General features: G+C 38.2%; 1 protein-coding gene across 1 annotated transcript in view; it reads left to right on the plus strand.

Moving 5' to 3' along the window:
- Positions 1 to 25,892, plus strand: part of baiap2l1a (BAR/IMD domain containing adaptor protein 2 like 1a) — a 46,976-nt gene that overhangs the window by 6,427 nt on the left and 14,657 nt on the right. The window contains exons 4-6 of the mRNA XM_041815035.1: positions 14,362 to 14,423; positions 15,608 to 15,679; positions 17,935 to 18,069. Coding sequence (XP_041670969.1) covers positions 14,362 to 14,423; positions 15,608 to 15,679; positions 17,935 to 18,069 — 269 coding nt within the window. The remainder of the gene's footprint in view (positions 1 to 14,361; positions 14,424 to 15,607; positions 15,680 to 17,934; positions 18,070 to 25,892) is intronic.

Here is a 25,892-nt window from a genome sequence, read left to right on the forward strand (position 1 = left end):
TTGTTCCATTTGTTGTCCAGATAATGAAGAAGTGCACATCCCTCCTGTTTCATCCAAACATCCCATTACTGTAAAAATTAGAAGATGAACACCATCAAAAAGCTGATTCTATCCATCTTCACAGTGGTGGCACATTTTGGCTCTATGTGACGATGATCCCAAGTATGTGGCAGTTATGCAAACATATGGTAATGACAATGATTGACAGCTTCACATCAGTAGTAGAAATTCATTATTGTCTGCTGTCTTCCCCTAGCTCTGATTGAAGTGCCTCCTTACCTCCGTTTTTTTTTTTTCACTGTTGCTGCCATCAAACATGCACAGGTTGTTTGTTATCCATCCTGTGACTCATCTCCAATTATTCTATTAGTGCTGAAATCTGGAGCTGACCTACTTTGCCTAGGGGCCCTCATTTCACACTATTACGATTCATCAAGTTGCTTTTTGTATTCTGATGCATCCCCTTTTAATGCATAGGGCTAGAAATTGGCTTTTTTGTTACCTCAGGCTGATATGGCAGAGGAAACAGACCATGGTGGTAAAAACTGAAAGGTAAGGATTGTGACCCACCAGACTACCATTATCATTCCCTCTGAAAAATAGCTTTAGATTTTCAGTAGATCTTTATATTTATCCAAGTTTTCTTATGAATGACATTTGCACAATAGTCACAATAATAAACAAAATCTGATATAATGTCACACTGGGTGAGGTGATTTTCCTGGAGATGACACAGTTTGAAAGATAAGGTGTGTCTGCAAGAAGTGATGAAAACACAAATAGAAAAATCAGGGATTATTCAGGTTGCAGTAATACACAATCCTCTGCACACTGAAAATGACTTAACAGTGAACAACACATTTCACTTAAAGCTTCATCAGGTGCACAGAGCCTCCATTATCTGAGCGTAATGAGGAAACTACAGGCAAAACACATTCACTCACCAACAGGCCACAGTAAAGTGATTTACAGTATATGCAGGCTTTATGTTGTACAAATAAGTCCACAGAAACACCTTATGTATTGAAATTACTGGCTAATAGTTAGGCATTTGTTTTTGTGTGTGTTAGGTAAAAAACACTATTATTTTAACTTTTGCAGTGTGGACAGTTTTGTTTGTGTTTGATGGATCGATGGATGGATGGATGGATGGATGGCTATAGGTGGGTAGATGGTTGGGTAGCAAATAGGATGCATGGTTGGGCTAGGATGGATAGATGGATGGATGGTTGGGTGGATATATGGAAGGATAAATGGTTGGGCGGGGAATGGTTTGTTCGCTGTATGGATAGATTAAAAAATAAATGGATGGATAGAAGGATGGATAGATGGATGGATGTTTGGTTGACAATGGATGGATGGATTAATGGGTGGCAAATGAGAAGATAGAGGGAATGGCAAATAGGTAGATAAATGGTTGGATGAAGATGGATGGATGGATTTATTTATGGTTAAGTGACAAGATGTTTGATGAATGGATGGATGAACGGTATGGTGGTGAATAGAAAGATGGATGGATGGGGAAGTTGGATGGATGGTTGGGTGGATGGATACGGCACAAACGGGGAATAGGTAACAGAATAAATACACAGTAAATAACACCACCAAATAGAAAAGTACATCCATCCAGATCTCCAGCTTGATATGAGTAAGTATAAAGCAAGGTTAATATCAAATATGACGTTAAAAACTAAGAAACTAGAAGCTTAAAAGCCTTACTAAACAAATAAAATTAAATTTACTTTCCAAGGATAAGGAGTGTATATGTGTAAAATTGTGATCACTTACGATGTTACAGTATAGCGCTTCACTTATATTATTAAAAGCTACTAATGTGCAATATCACAGATCAGTGTTGAGAATGGACATTTACAGTATATATACAGAGTTATGATATACAAATCAGTGGTTAGATTGTGTAAAGTGTTTAAAGCTTGACCCAAAGGGGAGACTGGATGACGTTAAAGGCATTTGAAAAGAAAGGTTTGAACTGATATGAAGAAGTCTTATGGAGAAGAGGTACAATGTTTTTAACCAAGTTCAGTATCCTCTTTGGATCAAGCCTTAGATAACCATAAGGGGATAAAAGACAGCCTACACAGATGTGATATAAAATGTAAAAACAAGGTCATGATATCGAGAACAGTACAAAAAGTTAATGCTTGGCCTTTGACTGCAGTTGTCCCATGTCCCATGAATATTTTATCTCTATGTTTTGTTGTTAAGATCTTCTTATTCTTTATATTCCCGTCTGTCAGAGCACAACACAACGTTGACTGGGATAACACTCTGCAAGGTTAATCGAGTTTGCCGGGCCACACCTGTCAGTGAACAATGCCAGCGCTTCATCGCTTCATTAAATAATATGTTGATGTTCCATGGTCGGCCGGTGACATTTTTACTACATACCAAAAAACAATGAGCTGAAGCAACATCACAGATGCCAAACGAAGTGCTGTGCCAACTACTTTTGATCATGTGGAGATTTGCAGCTTTAACATTGGTAGCTTAATTTCCAAAGCAACAGCTGTTTAGTCACAACAAAACCTTATGTAAAAAAAAAAATGACAGTCCTTCCTTAGTCAGTCCATTTTAATGGGAGTCAGAGAAAAGGCATCTGTGGATGTTTCACAAAACAAATATGATAGAAAAGGAACCAGCAATTTTTATGTTTTACCCCCATTCGGAATTGCAATGGCTTTTTTGAAAAACAGCACATGGAGATGTTGAACTTCCAGCTCATTCCCTCCATCCCTGTCATTCCTTCTCCGCCTGGAATAGACGACAACGAGACGGTGTGAATTCTCTCACTGCAGGGAGCAGGGTAGCAAACACGTTGAACAAACAGACAGACAGAGGGGACTGTCTTCCCAGCAGTGATCCTCTTCATACCCTGTCACTCCATCTGGCCCACCAAACCCACCACTGGTCTTTACTGTGTGTTTGTGGAGGCCAGGGGAAGCTAAATTGTATGGAACTAAGGGGGCTATGCTTTTTATAATTGGTCTAGTGTTATACAAGAAGGATTTTTAGTTTAGGTCAAAGGCTGACAGAATTCAGCAAAGCTTCCTTTAAAAAGTGAAGTCATTACTGTGTTGTGAAAGGATTTTTCCCCCGAATGGTTCAGTGAAGAAAGCACTTACGTCACAGTGGTTAGCAGGTATTTGCAGAAAGGAACCTGAGGTTTTCACTTCATACCACTCTGTTTATTCTCCATGACTCCTGTTTATCCAGGTTTTCTTTAAGAGTATTGCTGTAATGCAGGTCAAGTGTTGTAATAAGGCAAGACAGTCAAAAATAATGGCTTCCTGAATCCGACTAACAGCTGAGAGTCTGTGGCCTGTGCCCTGCAGCGGACCATTGTGCTGTAGAATTTATGATCCCATATAGGATAAAAATTACACTTTAATCACAGGTCACTAATAAAGTTCCTGATAAAAGCCAGCCTTTTGATAACCTGTTTATATGCTCTAATATGCCCTACTGAACATTATCTTGACCCATGTTCTCCAGCTTTATCTTTGAGTATCAGTGCTAATAAGTAGTGCTAATGATGGTCAAATCTCTGACAGAAAGGTTTCTGAATTTTACCTTAGAGTTTTTGTGTAATTTAAGGAATAAATAGCAGGGTGTTTTTAGAATGTCTGTAGATGAAAAAGACAGGAATTAGATTAAAACTAGTGCTGTTAATTGATTTAAAAAATTTATCAAGTTAATCACATCACTATTATGTGATTAATCATGATTAATAACAGCATTTTTAAAAAAAATAGTTTAAGTATATTTTTGTTTTTATATTTTTAAAGGTTGTTATTGTCAAGTATTATCATCTATTGTATACCCCTAAAATATAAACATATATTCACACTGTATTTATTGAAGTTTCTCATCAAAAACTAAATGTTCTCATTTTTGTGTGACATTTGAACATATCTTTTTTTTTTTTTTTAAGATTTATTTTTGGGCCTTTTCATGCCTTTATTTGATCGAGGAAGGACAGTGGATAGATTCAGAAACAGGGAAGAGAGTGGGGAGAGACATGCGGTCAAGGGCCACAGGGCGGGTTCGAACCCAGGCCGCCTGTGTACATGGGTAGCGCCTTAAACCACTCGACCATATGCACTCACATTTGAACACATCTTAACATAAAAATACAGTGGTCTAATTTACTGAGGTTACCTGAATGCATCAGATTTTCCGTCTTCAGCTCGTAAAGTTTGCTAATTAACTTCGATTGAAACTTAAAACTCGTGCTTCGGTGTAGACAGTTCATCACTGCAGCATGTACCCACAATTTTGGTTTTATCTTCACTAACATTCGCCAGCTTTTTAAAAAGAAAATGACCATTAAGCAGACCTGGGTCTGTCTCCTTACTTATCACTGCTGGCTGTGTCTGACCCGCCTCTTACTTCTTCACCCCGAGGCACATAAACATCCGCGCTGGTGGTCAAACTTAGTCATATAATTAAAGTGCGTTATTTTTTTTTACGCGTTAAGGTTACAAGGTTAATCACAAGCATTAACGCGTTACTACTAACAGACCTAATTAAAACATAAAAGGAATTTAGGAGTTTTAGTGCCTTACTTCATCCATTATCACTAGTAGCTCATGAGGGCTTATTAGGGCTGTCTTTAATTGCAAAATCATGTCTCCCAAGATTAACCAAAACTTAATTTAATAAATGTAATCATCTGCATTTACCTCACTGATGTAGGTCATAACAGTGCTACTTCTAGCCTATACCCACTGTTTGTGTTTTCTAGATGCAATATAGTTTTGTGATTTTGCGTTTTGAACATAAGTGACTGAACTATTTGACAGCTCTGTACAGTTGCCCTTCACTTTACTTTCAGCAAAAATACAATGCGTTTTACCCCTTAAGCTCATGGTGATATCTGAAAGCAAACAGCATTGTGATTTCTGCTAAACTAGCATTGATGCTGTTCGAGTTCTTGGTTTAAAAAGTCTGGCAGAGGATGTGGGAAAGAAGCTGAATGGCTAGTCTGGTTTTGGTATGATTGATGCAGGAGTAAATCAATACCCAACCACATTATCTATGTTTGTTTGCCTGATTTTTAAATTGTTTTTGTACAGTTTCCATCAGACTAACATGTTCTTATGCATGTTTGAAGTCCAATTTTAGTTCGATTCACACAACAGTTTGACTTACTATAACTGCACACAGACATACTGATGAGGCTTTCACTGTTTGAAACTACTACACTATAAAACTATATAACATAAGACAATTTAGCACTGCATTTAGGGGGTTTACTGATCTGCTTAAAGTCTCACTTCAATGGTGGCTAATGTGATCTATAACATACAAAAGACAAAGATACTTATTCTGTGACACGAATAGACTTATAGAGGCAAAACCAGCTAACTAGAAATGACACATGAATTTGTGCATGCCTAAGTAGATGTATTTGTGTTGCAATCCATCTTCTTTGCAGCTGGTGTGCCTTACATATGTCAACCCTGTGTATTTAAAGCCAGTTTTCAGAGTTGCACAATAAGAAACTTCCTGTGCATTCGTGTGTGACTGGACTCCACAGGGAGTTGGCTGCAGGTAGAGAGGGACTGAAAATGTTACAGGGGAAAGAATAGCATGATCCACACCCTTTCCACCTTTTCTCTGTGCCTTGGTAGAAATTGTTTTTTTGAAATATCGAACTGAAGTGAACATGAGAGGATTCAGGATGGAGAGATTTGTATGTCCTGTTAGCTGTTGTAATATGCTTTTGCTTTTATAACAAGCAGTATTAGCTGGTCCTCTAAAGTTAAGAGTGAATCATACACCATATTTAATTTTATTTTAATTTTCATGCCGTTTAGCTTAGTCTTGGGCACGAGTTAAACCACTCTATTTGTGCTTTTTTGTTTTTTTTTTTAAAGAAAGGGCCAGGAAATACATAGCTTAGCTTATATAAGCTAGCTAGTTAATTGGAACAAAAGGCGGTCAAAAGGGTCAAAACTTAGTACCTCTTTGTTAAAATGCTGAGAAATTACAGAGATGTTAAAAATCAAGTCTTTCATCCATATAAAATTTGCAGGTCCTCACACTGAAATGCTTGATCCCATAGAAGATAACTGTGTTTAATTTATTACAGTGACATTTATATTATAAAGGCCAGTCATTATGGCTTTTAGAGAAATGTTTTTTTGGGGAGGTGGGGTTGTGCACCATGGTTGAATGGAATGCAATGGAAAGGAATAGTAAAATGGAATGGAATAGAATGGTAGAATAGAATGGAATGATAGAATGGAATGGAATGTATAATGGCAAGGAACAATGGAATGGAATGTATAATAGAATGGAGTGGTAGAATGGAATGGAATGTATAATGGAATGGAGTGGTAGAGTGGAATGGAATGGTGGAATGGAATGAAATGGTAGAATGGAATGGAATGGTAGAATGAAATGGTAGAATGGAATGAAATGGTAGAATGGAATGGAATGGTAAAATGGAATGGAATAGAATGGTAGAATAGAATGGAATGGTAGAATGAAATGGAATGGTCGTATGGAATGGTCTAATGGAATGGAATATATCATGGAATGGAATGGTAGAATGGAATGGTAGAATGGAATGGAATGTATAATGGAATTGAATGTAAAATGGAATGGAATGTAAAATGGAATGGAATGGTAGAATGGAATTAAATAGTAGAATGGAATGGAATTGTAGAATGGAATGGAACGTATAATGGAATGTAAAGGTACAATGGAATAGAATTTATAATGGAATGGAATTGTAGAATGGAATGAAATGGTAGAATAGAATTGGCCCCTGTGGTGCAGCCTAAGCTTTTGTCCTTAATGGCATTTTTCCCCCTTACATGACTTTTACGTTTATGCTTAAGTAGTTTTGAAACCAGTACTTCTATACTTTTACTTGAGTAAAAAGCTTGAGTTGATATTTCAACTTCTACAGAAGTCTTTTTAAACTCTACTATCTCTACTTCTACCTGAGTAATGAATGTGAATACTTTGACACCTCTGGTTAAACACTACATAAATGAGCATTTCGCCGAACGGTGAAATAGACAGGAACATCCCTAGTGTCTTGTCAATTGTTGTTTTTTAAGTGAGACACATTTGCACCATAAGTGAAGTTATCCACTGAGTTAGAGTTCCATCTTTGACTTAAGATGAAGGACATTTAGTGAGTTGTCTTTATCAGTATGAATTGCCTTGCTATGAGGTTGACTCTGCTTTGTTCTTGCCAGAGGAGTTCCACCTTGCCACAGATTTTCAAGAATTACTGTTTGAACCAGAGCATCTGTACTTTTCATGTGCTACCTCGTTTTATATCTTTAATTAAACTTGCTGCATGAACGCAAGTCAGTAGCATTTTCAAAATACTAAACTATGCTGTGTGTCTGCAACAGTCATATATCTAATGGTTTTAATTATGGAGCATTTCTACAGAAACAATTACATGAACCATACAGTGTCTGGACCACTGCTTTATCAATGCAGATCACACAGACGGGGATTGTTTTTCCTTTGCATGCTCGTCTGTTGTAAAGAAGAAAAATAGAAAAGGGTGGAGGTTGTTTTTCAAAGAGTTCCCTTATTGCTCAGTCAGTTATGACTCCTTTCGTCACACTCCACGGCTCTGTAATGATCCCAGACCTCAAACACCCTCGCCCTGCATCCACCGTTGAACAAAAGCCTCTCCAGGCTCTCCTTTTGGGGAGTTTTCCTCGAGGGACCTGTAAAGAGACCACAGACTCACGTACCGCTCAATAAACTGTGATGTTGGAATATCTAAAACCCTGTCACACGTCAGTGCTTACCAAAAGTGCCAATGATTCTTTTTAGCCTCTCCATTTATCAGCTTTAGTTTTCACTCTGTGTTTTAAGGAAATAGTCCATAAACAGCGAGTTTTCTTTTCTTATCAATCAAGAGCGTTATAGCAGTGCAGTGGTGAGCACTGTCGCTTCACATGGAGGAGGTTTCTGGTTTGAACCTCTGCATGATCCATGCATGTTTAGATTCTCTCTGGGTTCCCTGGCCTCCCCTATGGATAGATAGATAGATAGATAGATAGATAGATAGATAGATAGATAGTTTTTCATTATTCATTTATGTCAGTGTTTGAGGCTGAAGTCTCATCTACTTTCATAAAAAATGATGTTTTGTTATGAATCATGTCAGGTCTTCAATCTCCGTTAAGGAACCTGTCAGGATATTGATCTTCAGTAAACACAGCTGATAGCTGAAAAACACCCAACTCAATAAAGAAACCCAAACCTTAAATGTCAATTTTAGCCATCTTTACAGAGAAAGAAACATCACAATACAGGGTGAGATATTTCATACATAAAAACAAATCTGTGGAGGGCTCAGAGAAAGTATACTTGTCTTTTCAGGGGTTAATTAAGTGTCTGCAAGAAAACGACAGGATTAGTTCAATGATTAATCAGTTAATCAGTTTGCATACACTTTTAGTGTTTCTAATTTTTAAAATGCAGTATATTAACAAAATTTCTGAGCTTTTGTCTAGAAAGTTTCATCATTCATTCACAGAAAAGCTGCTGGATTAGAAATTACTTGATACTCCATAACTAGATTTTTTTTTTTTCAGGTATCTTATCATAAGTATTTTGTGATACATTTTTGATATATTCTTCCAATAGCCCCTAATTTCCACATTACCATTTCTGAAATACCACCACCAAATTGTAATCTTTAGTGAAAATCAAACTCTCTTGTATTTGCATCATTGCTTGCTCTTGTATTTGCATCAAGACTTTCTTTTAAACTGGAAGTCAAACAAAGTTCAGTTGTTTGTGCAATCTTTTTTCCTGCACAAGAGTTGGATGGAAAATAGACAAAAAAGATGCAGAAACTTTTCTTTGACCTGAAGCCCTTTTATAGATTTTGTTGGAGGTTTCCCTCACAGTGAATTTCTTTATTTTTTTTCTGGTTGTGACTCCATTATTTGTTTGTTTTTCTGAATATATTGCTTGCTTTTTTTAAAAATCAATCAATATATGGAAATTTGAATTTTGATCCTTTCACCTTGTCTCCTTGCCTTGGGGGGGGTGTTGATATAGTTGGTGGTTTCACATTGTTGGATGTGGCTCTGGGACGTCAGCACTCACTGTTCAGCCCACGAAACAACAGTGAGGGGATGGTCCAGGTTGACAACCCAGGTGGAGTGCTGGCTTTTTGCATCCCATCGGCCTGCAAAGTTCAAAACTGGGTTTTGGGGATTTCTCACGAGAGCACCTATCTTGTTTTCTTCACATGTCCCCGGTGTCATCTCAAGGATACAGCCACACCTTTAGTTTAGTTTTATTTAGCCGCTGACAAAATAATATCTAGGTTGATTTAGAAAGCCATGTTTTTGGTTACATCACACAACCTCCATCAGGTGGAGTCGTAAATTTGAGATATTTCATTTTCATTCTTCAGTTTCATCAGCTGCAGTTGCCAAACATTTGAACCTCTCAGTTGATTTAAGAGTTGATCTGGAGCTTAAATTTCAGTGTACAGACAACTCAAAGAAGCGGTGTTCAGAAGGACTTTAACCGCCTTCAGTCTGGTTAAGCACTGATTTTTGACATTATTCCGTTCACAGAAAGGGAGTAGGTCATCCAGTGTCTCTCCCCTCCTCAGCTGTAATATGTTTAATTCTGATATCATTCTGAGTCACATATGAGATGGCTGCATTTCATCACACTCTGCTGACCTGCGTGGACAAGCCCAGTGATGCATCCTAGTGATAAAATCATGCTATGTGAGGATAACCGATGACCACTGTTAACCTTAGCTTGCACAATAGAGGACGGGTTATCCATTAATTGTGAAATAAAAGAGAGCTGTAGAAAAAGGTGCCAACAGGTCGGCTGCCAATGCCCACCCTGCTAACGTCACCCTTGTTTAGTACAGCTTCCTTATCTAGGACCAAACACAGGCAGGAGTTGTGTTGGCACGGGGCACTCCCAACTCATAAAAGGCATCACCTGTAGAGAGTGTTGAAGGTGTTGCTGTGCATCTTATCTGCAGGCTTGTAAAACAGGCATTCGATGCAGGTGAATGAAGCCATGCAAAATATGTATCTTAACTTGAGTGCTTTTAAATAACCACTGTATTTTGAACTGAACATAAAGAACTGACCATTATATGGTTGTTTTGATTCTATTCTCTCAAGCCTGTAATATTACAGAGGATTAAACGTGAGGTTGGGTTATGCAGTGGCCTCATCAACTGACCAGAATGAATCTACTCTTGAAACTAGGCCTGTATGATGTGAGGAAAATATGCAATGACACTGTTCAAAATGCACTAAATAGACCTTTGCATATTACCTCTAAATTCTCTGTTTTTTATTAGGTACTCCACAAGGGACAGACATTGCACTGCTTCTTTTAACTGGTTTATCAAAACAGTCAGAGACATAGTTGGTTTTCAACTGGTGGGCCAGGACCCAAAAGTGTTTGGGAAGATATTTTCAGTGGCTTTACAGATGTGTGCCAGGGAAAAAAGTGGCAAAAAGTCTATGATGTGCTTTTATTTTGAAAGATATGTCTCCATCTCTCCATTCCATTTCAAATCCAAACAGCCACATTTTTCATCAAAGATGTTTGGTTGTAATTGAAGAAAGTTGGGTCATGATTTGTTGTTGTAGGGGCAGTGGTGGATCCTGATGCTAGACCAGTTGAAAACCACTGGTTTGCCAGTAAACAGTGCCCACTGTGTGTTTTAAAAGCATTACAAATTTGTCTGTTTTGCAGAGTGCAAAACTACACTGTAAACCCCTTTACCTGTCTAAAATATTATAAGGAAAAATAAAATACACTTTGTAGGGACACTTCATCCAAACAGCTTTGAATTTATAAAAGGAAACCTAAATCCACCTCATGAGCAGATTCATCTTCTCTAATCCCCGACTCTACAGGCATTATGTCCTCAGCTAAGCATGAGTAATGGTGACATTTGCTGTAATGATAGCAAAGTAATTGACTTTCTGCTTGACATTTTTTGTTCTGTTTAAACAGTTCTGACTGTTTTGGGTTGTTTTTATAGTGGTGTTACAGTTGGTGATAAAGGTTTGTCATATTTCCTCTGAAAGTAGACACAATGGCTCGGCAGGTGTTACACAGTACCTGTTAGTAACGTGCCGTGTCTCCTGAATGAAAAGTAACCCCAAAATACAGTCTTTCTAATCCACATATTCTTGCCTCGTCCTAAGATCTCCGTCATATTTTTGTTGATAAATAAATTATCCAGCGGCGGTTGCATCCTGGGACAAGTCCAGCACATACAAACAATATTTCAATCAGGAGGGACTTAATATGAGTTTAACAATTTATTTTACAAATCGACTTAAAGAACTGTCCAAAGTCCTTGGCAATTAGACTCCACCGTGATGATTTCATATATTTGAAGGAGTAGTGAAGCAAACGGCAGGAATAGGATACCCCCCTATGGAGTCTATACATTGGTGGTGGTGTTGAGAGATACAGGATCAGATGAGGAGAAGACTTCTGAGAAGCTGCCCAGGAACCAATGAGGTGGCATGGGGGAGGAGACTGGATGAGATTAGCAGGAGACCTGTTAGGATCTGGACTAGACACTGAGTAGCTGAATGGATGTGGCTGGGGTGGAGGAGGGTTGCAGCGTCCGCACAGAACGACTGGCTGACTGTGAAAGAGCGAATAACAGATTTAAAATCTGACAGGTGCATGATGATTGGTCAAACGAGGTTGTGGCAGAATCTGATTAGCTTAGTACTTAGGAGAGTGAACGCCCTCCTAAGTACGCCCATAATCAGCTGATCATCAGAGTGGGAAGAGAGAAAGAAAGGAAAAGGGAGAGATGTGAATGAGTGATGACTGAAGAATGATCAGAAACAGTATTCCTGCTTGAACTTTTGCTGAGCTCCATATAAAATCGCACCCGGTTAATCTGGGGGAGTATGTTTGTTTGTGTGGAGCTTCATCTGATTGGTCAGCATAAGCACAAGTATCAAAATCTGCTACCAATAAAGTACGAATACCAACACATCTGATACGATATGATCTGATTTTTGGGCTTTTTTTTTTCTTAGCACTTCGCCACCCCACCACTCCAAAGACGGGGTGGCAAGGTTATCTGTAATAACAGGCTAGTTTAGGTTGTTTTCCTGAGATATCATGGGAAAAATAGGTCAGCATTTTGAGAAAACAGCCTTAATGTATTTTAACAACAAACCTGAGTCAAAACAAATACAAAGCTGTATGCCAAATTAGAGCTTCGGTACATCATAGACATTTTGTTCGATTTTTTTTTCCCCATTAAAAACAGCCCAAAGGTCCACCATTGAGCCCCAAACCACCAGTTGAAAACCACTCCTTTAGACCATCTTGCAAAACCTTGTATGAATTTGCCTTCTTGGTGATAGATCATGAGTAATAAGAGTGAATCATGGGTTATGTAGTTTTCCACAGCTGTCTTTTCCCAGCCCTGCTTGGAAACCCATGTTGACAGAGTTGTATATTTGAAATAGTTGTGGTAAGATTAGATTATCTCCATACTTAAAAACATCAAAAGAGAACAAATGACCAGTGACAGACAGAGATGTGAGATAAGATAAACGGAGAGAAAGCTGCACTGTGATGTTGTCACTGTGTGAAGGTGATAAACTTAAGTAACAGTCCCTTTCAGACCACCTTGTTTCACATTAATTTTATCTAAAGAAAGCCCATAAGCATTGACTTTTGTGTCCCTCTCATCTTCTCTTCAGTCTTCTGAGTTGTCCAGATATCTGATACACCATCCAGCCTCTGAATACCAAGCTGTGATAACTTTCTCCAGCATTTACTTTCACACCTTGTTAACCCCAAAGGTGAAACCTGCAGGTGTACAAGGGCCTCTTTAAGCACCCCCTCCCTGCATTTCTCAGCCTCCCTCCTCTAACCCCCCGTGCTGTGTGTTGTTTGGGCTGTATAAACAGCTCCCCAAGCCCGCCGCGGCCACCACTCCTACCCCTCCCCATCCAAGCACAAAGGCAGCATTTACCAGTACGTTCTGGTGACCTTCAGAGGGCAATGTTGTTGTAGCTGGACGCTGCCTGTCGGATCACAGAAGTTCAGCTCTGAATCTGCGGGTCATTACGTTTGTTTGCTGAGTGCAGGAGGAGTTTTCACGCATTGAAGCATGCTGACATTAGCATCTTTATGGATAATTCCCTTAAAAAGCACTTATTAACCTTACACCTGTTGGTTTTTGACTTTTTCTGTAGGTGTTGAAATCCTTAGAGGATTTTCCGTCACGCTAAGCCCACCTCACATCCACATCCAGTACAGTTTTCACAGGTTTCACCAGAACACTTTGTCCTATAGTAAACCTTGAGTCTAGATTTCACCCCATTGTGACAGAGGTTGGGCTATAAACTGCTTAGCTATGATTGTCCACTCGTGTTTACAGTATTGACTCAGTCCCATTGTCTCATGTCATATGCTGCTCTATCTGTGCTGTAGCCCGTCCGTGAATGGAGACTGTTCTGTGTCTGACCGCACAATACCAGAACCTTTCAAAGAGATTACTTATTGACAGCTGTTCAAATACAGACAGGAGATAAGTCATCTGTAAAATATGGGGCTGTAAAGATGTATGCAAGGCTTCAGAAAAAAAGAAAAGATTATAAGGTTGATATGGACTATTTGCAAAATGGTTATTGTATCTCATTGTGTGTTGCACCTCCTCCTGCATCTGCTTTTGTTATACTCCGCTTTTGGCTTCTGGTTTTTGGCATATTATTCTCCAATGAGGCAAAACTGAAGCATTTTGAGGAAAATGTTTTATCAGGGCTTTCCACAGACACATGGAGTTGCTGGATAGATTTGGGAAAAATATCCAGCCAAGTGAGTCCACAAAGACATTCCCTTGAGCTGTAAGTCCTTCCCAAGGAAATTTTGAGCATCCAACACACCCTGGTCAATTTTTATGCAACAATGTATATTAAATGAGAGCATAGTTATTCACCATGCAACATTTGATCTTAACTTTTCATGGTCATCTAAAAATACAGGGTTAAATATAAAAGATGAACATCAGAGAATTACATTTACCAGTTTCAATCGCTTTAAATGAAGACTTTCAGGGTTTAGACCATGGATCACAAATCTTACATAACAGCCACACACACACACACAAATTAGTAAAATGTTCAGACATGTCCTGTTTTGTGTTTTTGTTTTAATCCTCTTTTTAACATCAGCAACCAAATACATGTATTTCCTAAACTTAATGGTCTTAGTCAGTCCTTTGACCATTGTCAGATAAAGAGAAAAACAGACCATTTTTGGATTAATCAGATAATCTGACATACTTAAAGTCTGTTCCTTCTGTCTTCCTAGGTGTGGTTCTAATGGAGATCGCTGAGGCCCACAGAAAGGTTCACGTTGAACTGGAAGAAAACGTGAGTTGCCTTGAAATTTATCCACTGATCTTCTTACTGTCAGAACTGGGCTTTGATCAACGTGGCTAATTAATCTCATTCTTCTGTTCCATCAACCTCCCTTCAAAAGCACAAGTAATTAATCCACACTGTTGCACTGGGTGACATGTCCCTTTGTGAAGATTGATATGAGCACTGTAGTTTATTTTTTTTTATCCCATATCCACATCGACACTGCTGAAAGTTGGCAGTACAGTGAAAAATCTGCCTTTAGAAGTTTCCCAATAAATGCACGATGTACTAATATATGATTCAAATTTGTGATTCAATTCAATATAGTCTGCTTCACCTAATAGCATGTTGGGCGGTTTCCAGACTCCCTCAGTTCTGTAAAAGAAAACCACTGCTATTTTAGTTCAGTCTCTCTGGTCCTGAGTCAGAAGAATGAAGGAAAAGCAATGTGAAGAGAAATTCTAAGTTGCATTGCTTCCACTTAAAAAAGTTTCTTTGCGTCACAAACCAACAGTTGAGAAATTGTCATTCTTCAAAGTCCCCCTTGGCCAACAACACTAGACTTATCTTCACATCAGGACCATTTGGACAGATTTTCAATTTGTTGCACCGTCTTTTCTGGTCACCTCTGCCATCTTCTGAGCTCATTCTTTTCATTTTACAAAGTTTGAAAGTGTTGTAACAAAAGGGTGAAGGAAAGTTTGACGAAAGTGAAAAAGCCACAGAGTCATTTCTGACCTGGCTGCCTCAGGGTAAGATGCTTTGGATACCTAATAACTACGAGTCAATTGGAGTCAAGTGTCATTTGTAAAGTGCAACTTTGAGTGTAATGTAAGAGAAGCACCAAAAATACACAGTTTTCCAAAATAAAAGTGATATATCATTTTAAGGATAAACACTACAATTTCTCATTTTCCCTCTGGAAATAGGGGACTGATTTAAAAGCATCTACAAGAGGGGAAAGTTGTTAATCTTTAACTTTAACAGGCTGATAAGCTATCCCAACAGGTGGAATCACAACCTCTTAGAAACCCATTATGATACATTCCTCCAGGTCACTCCTCTCTTATCGAAATGTTTCCATTGAACCATGTGACAGATCTGTACATTGTGTTTAGAACAGTGTGTGGGCAAGGTGATTGGTGATGCAACGAACTGCTGTGCTAATGTGTGTGTGTTTCCTCTCTCTGCAGTTCAAGAGGTTCCACCGAGAGGTTGTTGTCGAGCTGGAGAAGAAGACAGAGATGGATGTTAAATACATGAATGTAAGTGTAATGAATCGTCAACTGTCCACCTCTTCTGCGAGTGAGTGATGTCTAATTAGCATCTTTTCATTTCCTAATACTGATCCCGACGTAGACATGAAGCGTTGCCAACATCCCTGCAGTAGTGCACAAATATAAAAATCAGTTCTTCACTAGATTTGAGCTGTTATACTACCAAATCTCACTAAGGAAAGTGTTACCGTTGCATACTTGTTCAGTCATGATTAGTACACTTAATGAATACTAACCTAATGACAAGTTAAGTGGCTCTCATGAAGGTGGGAAAAATCACTCCTTTAACAAAATGAAAAAATCACTTTTCAAGGCTTTTCTAACCAAAATATGTGCCCCTGGCCTGTCCGCAGTCCCCTCAAGTACCAGAAAAATCCATTCCCTCCCCAACTCTCTTTCTCCACCTTTCAGAAAATGTGTGCTAAAACAAGCCATTCTCAGACTTTCTCCTCATGACCTCATGTGGGGAGTTAGCCCTGCCCTCAGGTTTGGTTGGCCCTCCCCACTTGGAAGAAAGTTCCTCCCTCTTCTCCTTCAGGAGAGCCACATCCATGAAGCCACACTCACAAAACAAAATGGGCAAAAGAAAAAAAAAAAAAAAAGGAAAATACTTCGAAAATGAACTCAAACAATACTTTAATACAATAACAACATCATCAAATAATAAAGCCATAAAAAGATCTGATCTGTTTATTAAATACATGCAATACCCTGATCTCATAAAAAATATGTATATACTGTTTGCTCCCCCTATATATGTTTGAAATATTGTTTTTACATGACTCTTTGTGTTAATACTGTGATTTGAATAATAAGTTGATGTTTTTTTTGGAAAAAAAAAAAAAACATTAAGCCACATCCATTTTCTGAGAGGGGCAGAGTCAGACAGCTCTTAAACATTTAAAGCTACGGACACAGAAACAGCTTGTTCTGAGCAGGGCTCAAACAGAGGGCTTTTTAGACATGTAAAAATCCTATACTGGAGTATTTTTCTAGCATCAAACTTCACAGGCATGTTTTGAGGACCTCTGAGACCAATATAAACTTGTCTTTAAAGGGTAAAATATGCCCCCTTAAGGTGTAAAAACAATGACATATACAGAAGCGCTGGAAGTGATATACTGCCTAATTATTATTTTAGCATTTCACAGGTAAACTGACTTACATTAGATTTGAGGATCTAATGTAGTTTCTATTCTTACCCTCCTTCTAAGGCTCTCTTTTCCTCCCTCTTCTTTACCATCTTCAACCCAGAGATGATATGAGAAATAATAATCCAAAATAGGATCTGGAAATGTGAAAGTTCTGTTTGCTTTAAAACAAACAGAGATGGGCCTTAAATATTATTTATTTCCACGTTGTGCATCAATGTGAAGTAAACTTGCGTCCGGCTGTAAGTTCACTTTACAGGAAGCTTGGGGTCAGACTACTCCAACGCCAGAAATTTACCAACATGAACCAATTAACTTTATATAAATTTCACATTAAAAGGGGTAAAGGTTAGTCTAAATGTTTTTTAAAAACTGTTAATGGTTTTAGTTGTTCCTGATGCTGCTGCACATGGTTATAAATAAACTTTAACCTTTTCCATCACTTCCCTACACCCAGAAAGAGGAGGTACAGTAATTTGAAACTCACATCACAGTGGATCACATAACAGCCAGCGGTTAACAGTTTTACTTTAGAGAGGACTTTCACACACAGGCAGTGGTGCTTCTGGTGGAAAAGGACACACACTCCTAACAAATTTATTATAAATATTGGTTCAAATGATTGGTATATTATATAATCTTTTTTAAATCAACTTGGAAAGTCTCAGCTTGGAAAGTTTGTTAAAATGATCTTAATCCGTTTTATTAGGATTGTGCGTAGTCAGTTCACTGTAGTTTTATCTATGTTGTAATATTTCATTTTGTGTTGTCTTTTTGTGTTTTGACGTTTCTTTTACTCATGTAAAGCACATTGAGTTTTATTTTCATGAAATGTGCCATACAGATAAAGTTGCCTTATCCTGAGGTACCTTACAGTACAGAGTGGTGGTGAGGGCCAGCATAGGAAAAAAAATCTGATGGGCCAGCTCTTGCTACCCTGTAACCATAACTGTGACTGGCTATCACATATTCCTTCTTCCTTTGGACATAATATCATTTACTTTTTAAATTAAGAAAGCCATGCTAACACAGATGCTGGTATTTGTATCAAAATATCTAGTCATAGCAGTATTCATTTTCATTCTTCTACAGGCTACGTTCAAGCGCTATCAGTCGGAGCACAAGCTGAAGCAGGACTCCCTGGAGCGCTCACAGACAGACCTGAAGAAGCTGAGGAGGAAAAGCCAAGGAAAGCACTCCTCTAAGTACGAAATTAAAGAAAACGAGGTGAGACTTAAACCAATGTAACCCTAAACTTATCCTCACAACCTTTTTGAAACATGATGTGCACTTACCTAATACTTTGCATGACTTTTCAAACATGGTGCTGTTGATGCATGCTTTAGCTCTGATGCTCGTGAAAAGGAAGATGACAAGTGTACAATTTACGTGACTGGGTGGAGAGATTTGACAAAGATAGTCCTCATGATTGTTACATACCAGGGCTCAGGAGAAAGAAGGTGTGGAGCATGTGGTTTTCATTTAAGTTGTACTTTGAATTACATAACAATTTAGCATCAATGATGACAGTCGTTTGACATGTGTTTCCAAAGACCTTACAGCTTAAAATGCACTTTATTGGACTGGACAGGGGACTTTAACCACACCTATAGTTTTTTTAACATACGGTAGAAATCTATCTTGTCCTGCAGCTTTCATCTACAGACATTTGTGCATTTATTGATGCTGCACACACCCAAATTTGCAATATGCATGCATGAATGCTCACATTGAAGCAGGCAAATGCACTGCTTCACAGGTTGTTTCACTTTATTATTTCATTTGTATGTATCGTAAGGCCACATAGTGTTTGAAGGTGCTCTAAACATGTTGGGGCAGCTGTGAATTAGTGGTAAAGTAGGTCGTCTCTCATTTGCAAAGTCGTGGGTTTGCTCCTACTGTTGCATCAGTGGCATGTGAGGTTTCTGAATGGGATTAGCGACTACTGCTAGGGTTGTAACGAGCTCTCATGCCACGAGATCTCGCGAGGTCAAAACACCACGAGATTTCTCATCGCAGAAAAACTCATCTCGCGAGATTAATATTGTGCAGACACTTAGAGCAGCAGCTCTCCTTACAGAAAACAATACCAAACTGGAAATTATAAAAGATTACAAAGATGCTTTATAATTGTTGGTGGGAGAGCTAATGAAGAAACGGAGCTGATCCGTGACCCATCACCGTTCCACCTTATCTGTGACTTTATAACTTTGATTCAGTCGCTCCTTCATCATGTCTCCTTCTCGTCTCCCCATCTGTCAGTCACACATACATCAGGTGTTGGCTGTGCTATCATCAATCAGAAGCTTAACATGTGTAGAGCGACGGGCCATTTTATACTGCAGTGTAGCAAAACAAACTCAGTCTGAATGCCAGAGTTCGTTGTTAGCTCCAAAAAGAGAAGTTCTAGTCCCAGTTAAACGCGCCCTGTTTGTTGTCTGAAAGCAGACAGAGCAGAGACACACTCTCGCTCACAGACGCACACACATAATGCTCATCTGTGCATTTTGTCCAACATTGTCAAAGCTCATATGAGAAAAAAGACCACAAAACAATAAAATAATCTTATTGCTCTAAATTACAGCAAATGTGTTGTTGACAGAAATATTAATTCTGATTGTTTTAAATATGGATGTACTTAAAGAGGATGAGAATTAGTTTGGTTTTACTGATGCAGTTCTTTAGATTTCACTCTGTTGTAAATAGCTTTTAAATTACTTTCAATATAATGTAAATGCTTTTGTTATATATAATTAAATACAGTATTAAATATCGTAATTGTAATTGTAGAGATGAGTACATAGCATAGTAAAATACAGATGTGTTCAACTATTAAAATGAAAGGTTTGATGTGAAGAGCATTAAAATGTAGTTTGAGTCAGACAAGATTAACTGTGTAGGCACTGACAGCCTGTTCAGTACAACAGGAGTTAGTTTAAACATTTCTGAATAGACTTGAATGCTTTGCAACTATGATTTTCAGTTGTATAAAGGAAATATTATCCACCCTTGTATTTTTTTCCTAAAACTCAAAAAAAGGTATAAAATCTCGTCTTGTGTTTCGTGGGCCAAAATCTCATCTCATCTTGTCTCGTGAGATAAGTGTCTCGTCACACCCCTAATTACTGCTGTACTCTACCCTCAACCCTAAATGTGTGAATGTGGTGTGAATAGGTGTAATTTGTTAAGTGTAACCAGCTGCATAAAAAGGGGTCATCAGACTCACCTCGCAATTGACCTGAATTATGACCTTGGTAATATTGATGTTAGATACTCTTCTATGCTCACAGAGGATGTGAGTTAACCTTCCAAAACGCGCTCCAAACACTAGTAAGAAATCTCAGAGGGTCTTCTATCTTTACAAGCGCGTGTTGACAAAATGCTGAAACTAAGTCTTAAGCGTCTTAAATGCTGAAACGACATCCAGAGCTAAAACAAACATCTCAGCTGAGTGAACACAAGATCTCAAAGAGCTTTGAAGTCACAATAGTCAGTGTTGACATTGGCCTTGCTTGGGTATGCTTGTGTTGTGCCGTTCAATGACCCTGAATATATTGGTTGAAGTGTATGCTTTTCAAGGCCGGATGGTTACATAATATTGGTATTTTCTGCCGGCAGTATTATTAAGGACAGGGTGACAGATATGTGAGGTTTTAGACCCATTCTCAGTCTGCGAAGCAACCTGTACACAAATCCCTCCCTTTCTAGTTAATCTTTTAAGGCTGACAACACTAGTTGGTTGAGCTCTCTTCTGACCAAAATGTTGTTTGGTTGAATAGTCACAGAGCGAAAAAGAAAACATGCAGCAGTAGAGAGAAATAGAGAATGCCTGTATTTGCAACTGAGGTAGTGACGGAGAGAAATATGTTATTTCCTGATTGTTTCACAGCAGATGAAACAGTTAACAACACAGATGATAACCATGATAACATTTCCCCATGGTTATCATACCAATGATATCTTAATTATTATGATAACTGTTAGTGATAACTAAGCTTTGATATCATGGTACATAATGTCCAGACGACATGCTACACAGGTTGATTGAATTGGGAAGAAACATCCATGGGTCGACTAAAGACATGTAAAACATGTCAGAGAAGGAGGCCTCCTGTGCTTCCTCGCTATCACCTGCATGCACCACTCACTGTTCCTGTCAGAGCACAAAGACACGGACAAGTAGGCGTAAGGAGAACTTTAGCCATAGGCTAATACATTCATAAACTCCAAACATATCAGCACAATGAAACAAATTAAACCAAAATGCAGAAGCCAACTTTAACTAACAAAAAAACTCTGTAGGGGGAGCATACACTCACTGGCTTTAACTGCTCCTCTCTACTCAGAAGTCCATAAAAAGTTCTCACAAACTTTGGAGTAGCTCCCAATAGTTACAAATATTTATCCAGTGTTAAAATTAGCAGAATAAATGTTGATTAGCTCACTTAACAAGCCGAATGATGGTTATAATATGATATGTTCTAGGGCTGTAGGATTCCATGATTGTGGCAGAATGTGTAAAATTACGTAAAATCAAATAAACAGAAATTCAGCTTTTTGACAAAACATTGAATAAATCCAGTTGTGAAGACAAATAAATGTGTTTTTACTTTTTCTGCAATATAGAATAGAAATAAGAGACCGAATCATGACCCTTTTGACGTAATAACTCATCATCTACTTTTTACTCCTGTTAAAACAGATCATTGTCTTTCCACCAAACAACAGAAAAGTATCAATTACATTATTGATAAGGACACAGATTGGTACGGAGCATTGGACTGAAAATGTGACCTGTATATCTGCTCAGCAATGTTGGTACTTTTCTCTCCTATCAAACATAAAAATATGAATAATGGGGATTTTTATAGCATTTTGTATCTAAAAGTATCAAATTTTGACAACCTAATCAACAAAGAACATTGGTTAATGTACATTTGATAAAGCTTTTATGTTTACTTTTAATGTTTACACACACTTAAGGGGTAAAGTCTAGTAATTTGATTTGTTGTGTTTTACGATCAGATTTGACGAAATTATTTCAAATGATAAATTGGTGCCTTTTGGATTTTCATCAACCAAAACAATATTGGGATAATATTGATCTGCGTGAAATGAAATTTTAATACCGTTACAACTCAGTTAAGGCTGATTTTGTTGTTAATGCTAATGCTAGTGGCTAGTGCTGCTTTGTATTCCATTTATAGTCTGTCATAAGGATGACTATGTGACGTATAAAATCTGTTGTGTTACAGCTCGAGGAGTTTTTTTACTCCCCTCAAGAGGCTTCTTCTTCCTCTTCTCTGAAACTTAGGGCCATGTAACTAATGACTAATGTTTCGGAATGGGTATTATTAACGGTGGATTTTATCAGTTGATATTTTATTGTTATTGGAATAATAAAATTTTATAAAATATACAAAATATAGAATGATGATTTATCAGTACCGATAAGTATTGTGCATCCCTAATCAATATTCTTTGATTTTGCCTAGTAATGTGTCGAAATCCAAATTCTGGTGTAGTGACAACTATAATTTGAAGACATAATTGCCTCTCAAGTTATTCAGCTGTGAACAATACAAATGGAAAGTGGAAAAGAAGCCTTAGCCAGAAGCCCTACATTACCTGTAGAGTTCACACCCACTTTCAAAGGTTATTTACATCAGACTATATCTGATGGGTTTAATGACTGGCTCATTAGTGATCCTCCATTTCAAACACATTACTGTTATACAGTGCTGAGAGCATTACAATCAAAATTCAGAGTGTGTGGCTTGTGAACTACACACTGCTCTCTTTTAAAAACTAACCAGGCGTTATTTCTGCCTTAAATGTTCTGCAAAAAATGTTTTATGTCAGCTTGTATCAAAAAACATTGACTCTGGTATTGATATATCTGTGTTAGTCTTTCAGCCTGATGATATAAACTGAATAATATATTTGTCAGATACTGGATTTTTTTCAGACCAATTTCGTCATGCATTTTCAGGGAAAATGATCACTGATACAGCTGCTTGTGTGGTGAGCTTTTTTGCTTTTGCCCCCTAATGTTAATGCCCCAGTCTTAACAGTACTGGCTTAATAAAATTAGCCTACAGGCTGTATTGGTCAGGCTCAGCTACCAACAGTCCCAACACCTCAGCCAGCTATTTGTTTTGAATATCAATGTTGTGAGATGAAGAGGGGAATGCAAGTATCTTCCATCTGTCTCTTTTTTGTGTTTCCACAGCCTCACTTCTGCACCGTCACTGTCATTTTACTCTCCCGGCTTGTTTTTATAGAGTCATTACTCATTTTATTGAAAAGTCAAGAGGTGATTGCAGGTGTTAAAACGCCCGCAGTCTCTTTCATCCCCGCTTATAAAGCCTGAATCAGCTCAGCGTTGCACTTGCATGACACCTTAAATGTTAACTCCTATCTCAGAAGCGGCGTTTTCATTATCCGATAAAAATGACACCTGTTGACAACAAAGGCGACTTCTTTGTCACATGTAAAGCTGCTGGTGATGAGCTCAATCCGTCTGTCGGCTCTCACACATTTTACTCACAGCATCGATGAGTGTTTGCTGCAAAAATGGAAAATATAGAGGCTTGATTCAACGTCTGGCAGGCTGTCGTGGGGAGGAAGATGGTGTGAGAGGGAGAAAATGAGGCCAGACAGTAGAGTAGGGTCTTACCATGGAGCCCTTAGTAACAGGCTGCTTTAGTGTCACCATGACAACCCAGGAAAATAGGAGAGATAAGGCAAGCGGATGTAAAACATAAGGATGCAGGGTTTTGCTGGAAAGTCATTGTGAAGAGTTTGCTTTATGTGTGCTTTAGTTGTCCATCTACTCTGCCTAACATTAAAAACATCACAGTGGAAGCGGGGCTCTTTAGGCGATGATTTGGTTTCCTGCTGTGATAAAAATCAATCCACAAACAGCAGGAGAGCCGCATAAACTAGTCCCTGAGTGCAGAGACTTTGATTATGAAACTCATTATAGCTGTGGTTAGTGAGCCTGACTTGGGCACATAAACATTTTGTTTAGGCCACTTAATGTTTGCATCTTTAGTCAGAGAGAGAGCGACGCTCTCAGGGAAGACCTGCCTCCCACTCAGGTCAGCGTTTCTCTGCTCTGGTACTCTGCAGAACAGCCTGTGTCACATTATGCTCTGCAGAGCTGCTGCTGCAAACAGAACATATAGTCAAAGTATATTAAGATGTACTCAGGTCTTAAAAATAACTTTGCCTGCTGAATACTGATCAGAGCACTGCCTTTCCCACAGCTTTCATCAGCCTTTAGAGAACACCATGATATGTGCAAAAATTGTACTTGAAATAAACAAAATCAACAGATTGTGAATAAAGTTGTGAACATAAGAGTCCTGTGACAAGTGTGTGAAATAGCCTTTGATTCTGATGATAAAAAAACGCACAATAGTCTGAATGACACAGACATGATGAATGGAAATGATTCAAAATCAGTGCTTTTCAAAGTTTTTTGCTCAAGGCAGACCTAAGATCAAGGAAAAATATCAAGGCAAACATCCATGCAAAACAGGCTCTTTAAATGTATGACATTGTCATTAGCTATTGTTAGTTATTATGTGGTTGTTAGGGATGCAGCATATTAGATTTTTCCAGTATTTACTAGTTAAGGGTTTACTAGCCAATACTGGTATTTATATGTAGTTCAGAATTAAAACTTCAGTCCTTAAAACCCAATTTAAAGCTTGAGGATGAACAAATGATCAAATATCAGTCCTTAAAACAGATTTTGAAGTGTAACAAATGATAATGAAAACAGAAAAAGAATTCAGCTGACAGAGGTCTGCTGGCCCAGCCTAAAACTCCACTAACTTATTCAGACTCAAAAATCTCAGATGTATTGTGACTTAAGCTAGTATCTAATGATAGTGAGATCATAACAATAATATTGTGCATCCCTAGTAGTTGTAGTAGTTAACATATGGTTGTGCACATTCCAGATGCACACCTAGAGTTGGCTGAGGGTGCACCAGTGTGCCTTGCAAGGTTAGAATAGTTTTGCAATTTTATTAGTTTTATTTTTGTTTCATTTTCATTTAAATCAATTTCTAATACAGGTTTATTAGCTTTGTTTATTTTAAATTTTGCAAATAATGCTTGCTTTTAGTTTAGTATTTTTTGTTTTGATTAAGGATGTTCCTAAGCATCTATTTCCCTATTCAGCTCAAAGGTCATTTAAATTTTGTTTAACCGACTAGTCTTAACAGGAGAAAATCCTTAGAAAACAGCCAAATTCCTCACAGGGTCATTGTGTCAGTGGGTTTGTGTGCCTGATACAGCGTGGCTAACATTAAAAGCTAATGCTGCCAGCCTTCGTTCCTCTCTTAAGATTAATATCGTGCTTTGATATGTGGCCTCTTGTCATTTCGGCTGAGCCTACATACCACTTTATTTCCATTTACTTCTTAAAAAACTGTCATACCCTGCTGTTCATACTACACGCTAACGGCTTAGCCACTGCTTAGCTTCTCATATTTACGTCTGGTAAAGTACCAGACAGGAAGGCAGCCATTAATTGAAGATGGGGGGTGGGGGGGTCCATTACAGAGCATTATTGACTATAAAAAATGCTGGGTAATTAGTTTAACCGACTCAAAAACCTCTAATTTAACCCTTTTACTATTTAACCATGCACATCCCTAGTTTTAATGTTAGTCAGTAACAACAGAATACCAATAATCAAGTCAGGAGCAGAATAAAGGAGGAGCTGGGGTGGAGGAGGGTTACAAAAAGGCGGTTGGAGAAGGAGAAGCAAAGCGTAGACAGGCTAGGGTAGTTTAATATGGCAGCATGAGTGTGATTAGCCAATAGCATGCTTAGAGCAAATCAGCTGGCTGTCAGCTGACGAGGGCTTGCGTGAGATTAGCTGATCTCAAATATATGTCAGTGCTTGACTCGGTGGCTTTCCTGAACTAATGTTATACTCTCGATTTTTAGTTCTTTCATTTTTTTGGGTAATGCTTCATTTTCATTTAAGTCTCAGTTAACTAAAACAATGTTTACATTTTAGTTTTAGA

The sequence above is a fragment of the Cheilinus undulatus genome, linkage group 20, assembly GCF_018320785.1.
Source record: "Cheilinus undulatus linkage group 20, ASM1832078v1, whole genome shotgun sequence".
In the NCBI taxonomy this organism is placed as follows: domain Eukaryota; kingdom Metazoa; phylum Chordata; class Actinopteri; order Labriformes; family Labridae; genus Cheilinus; species Cheilinus undulatus.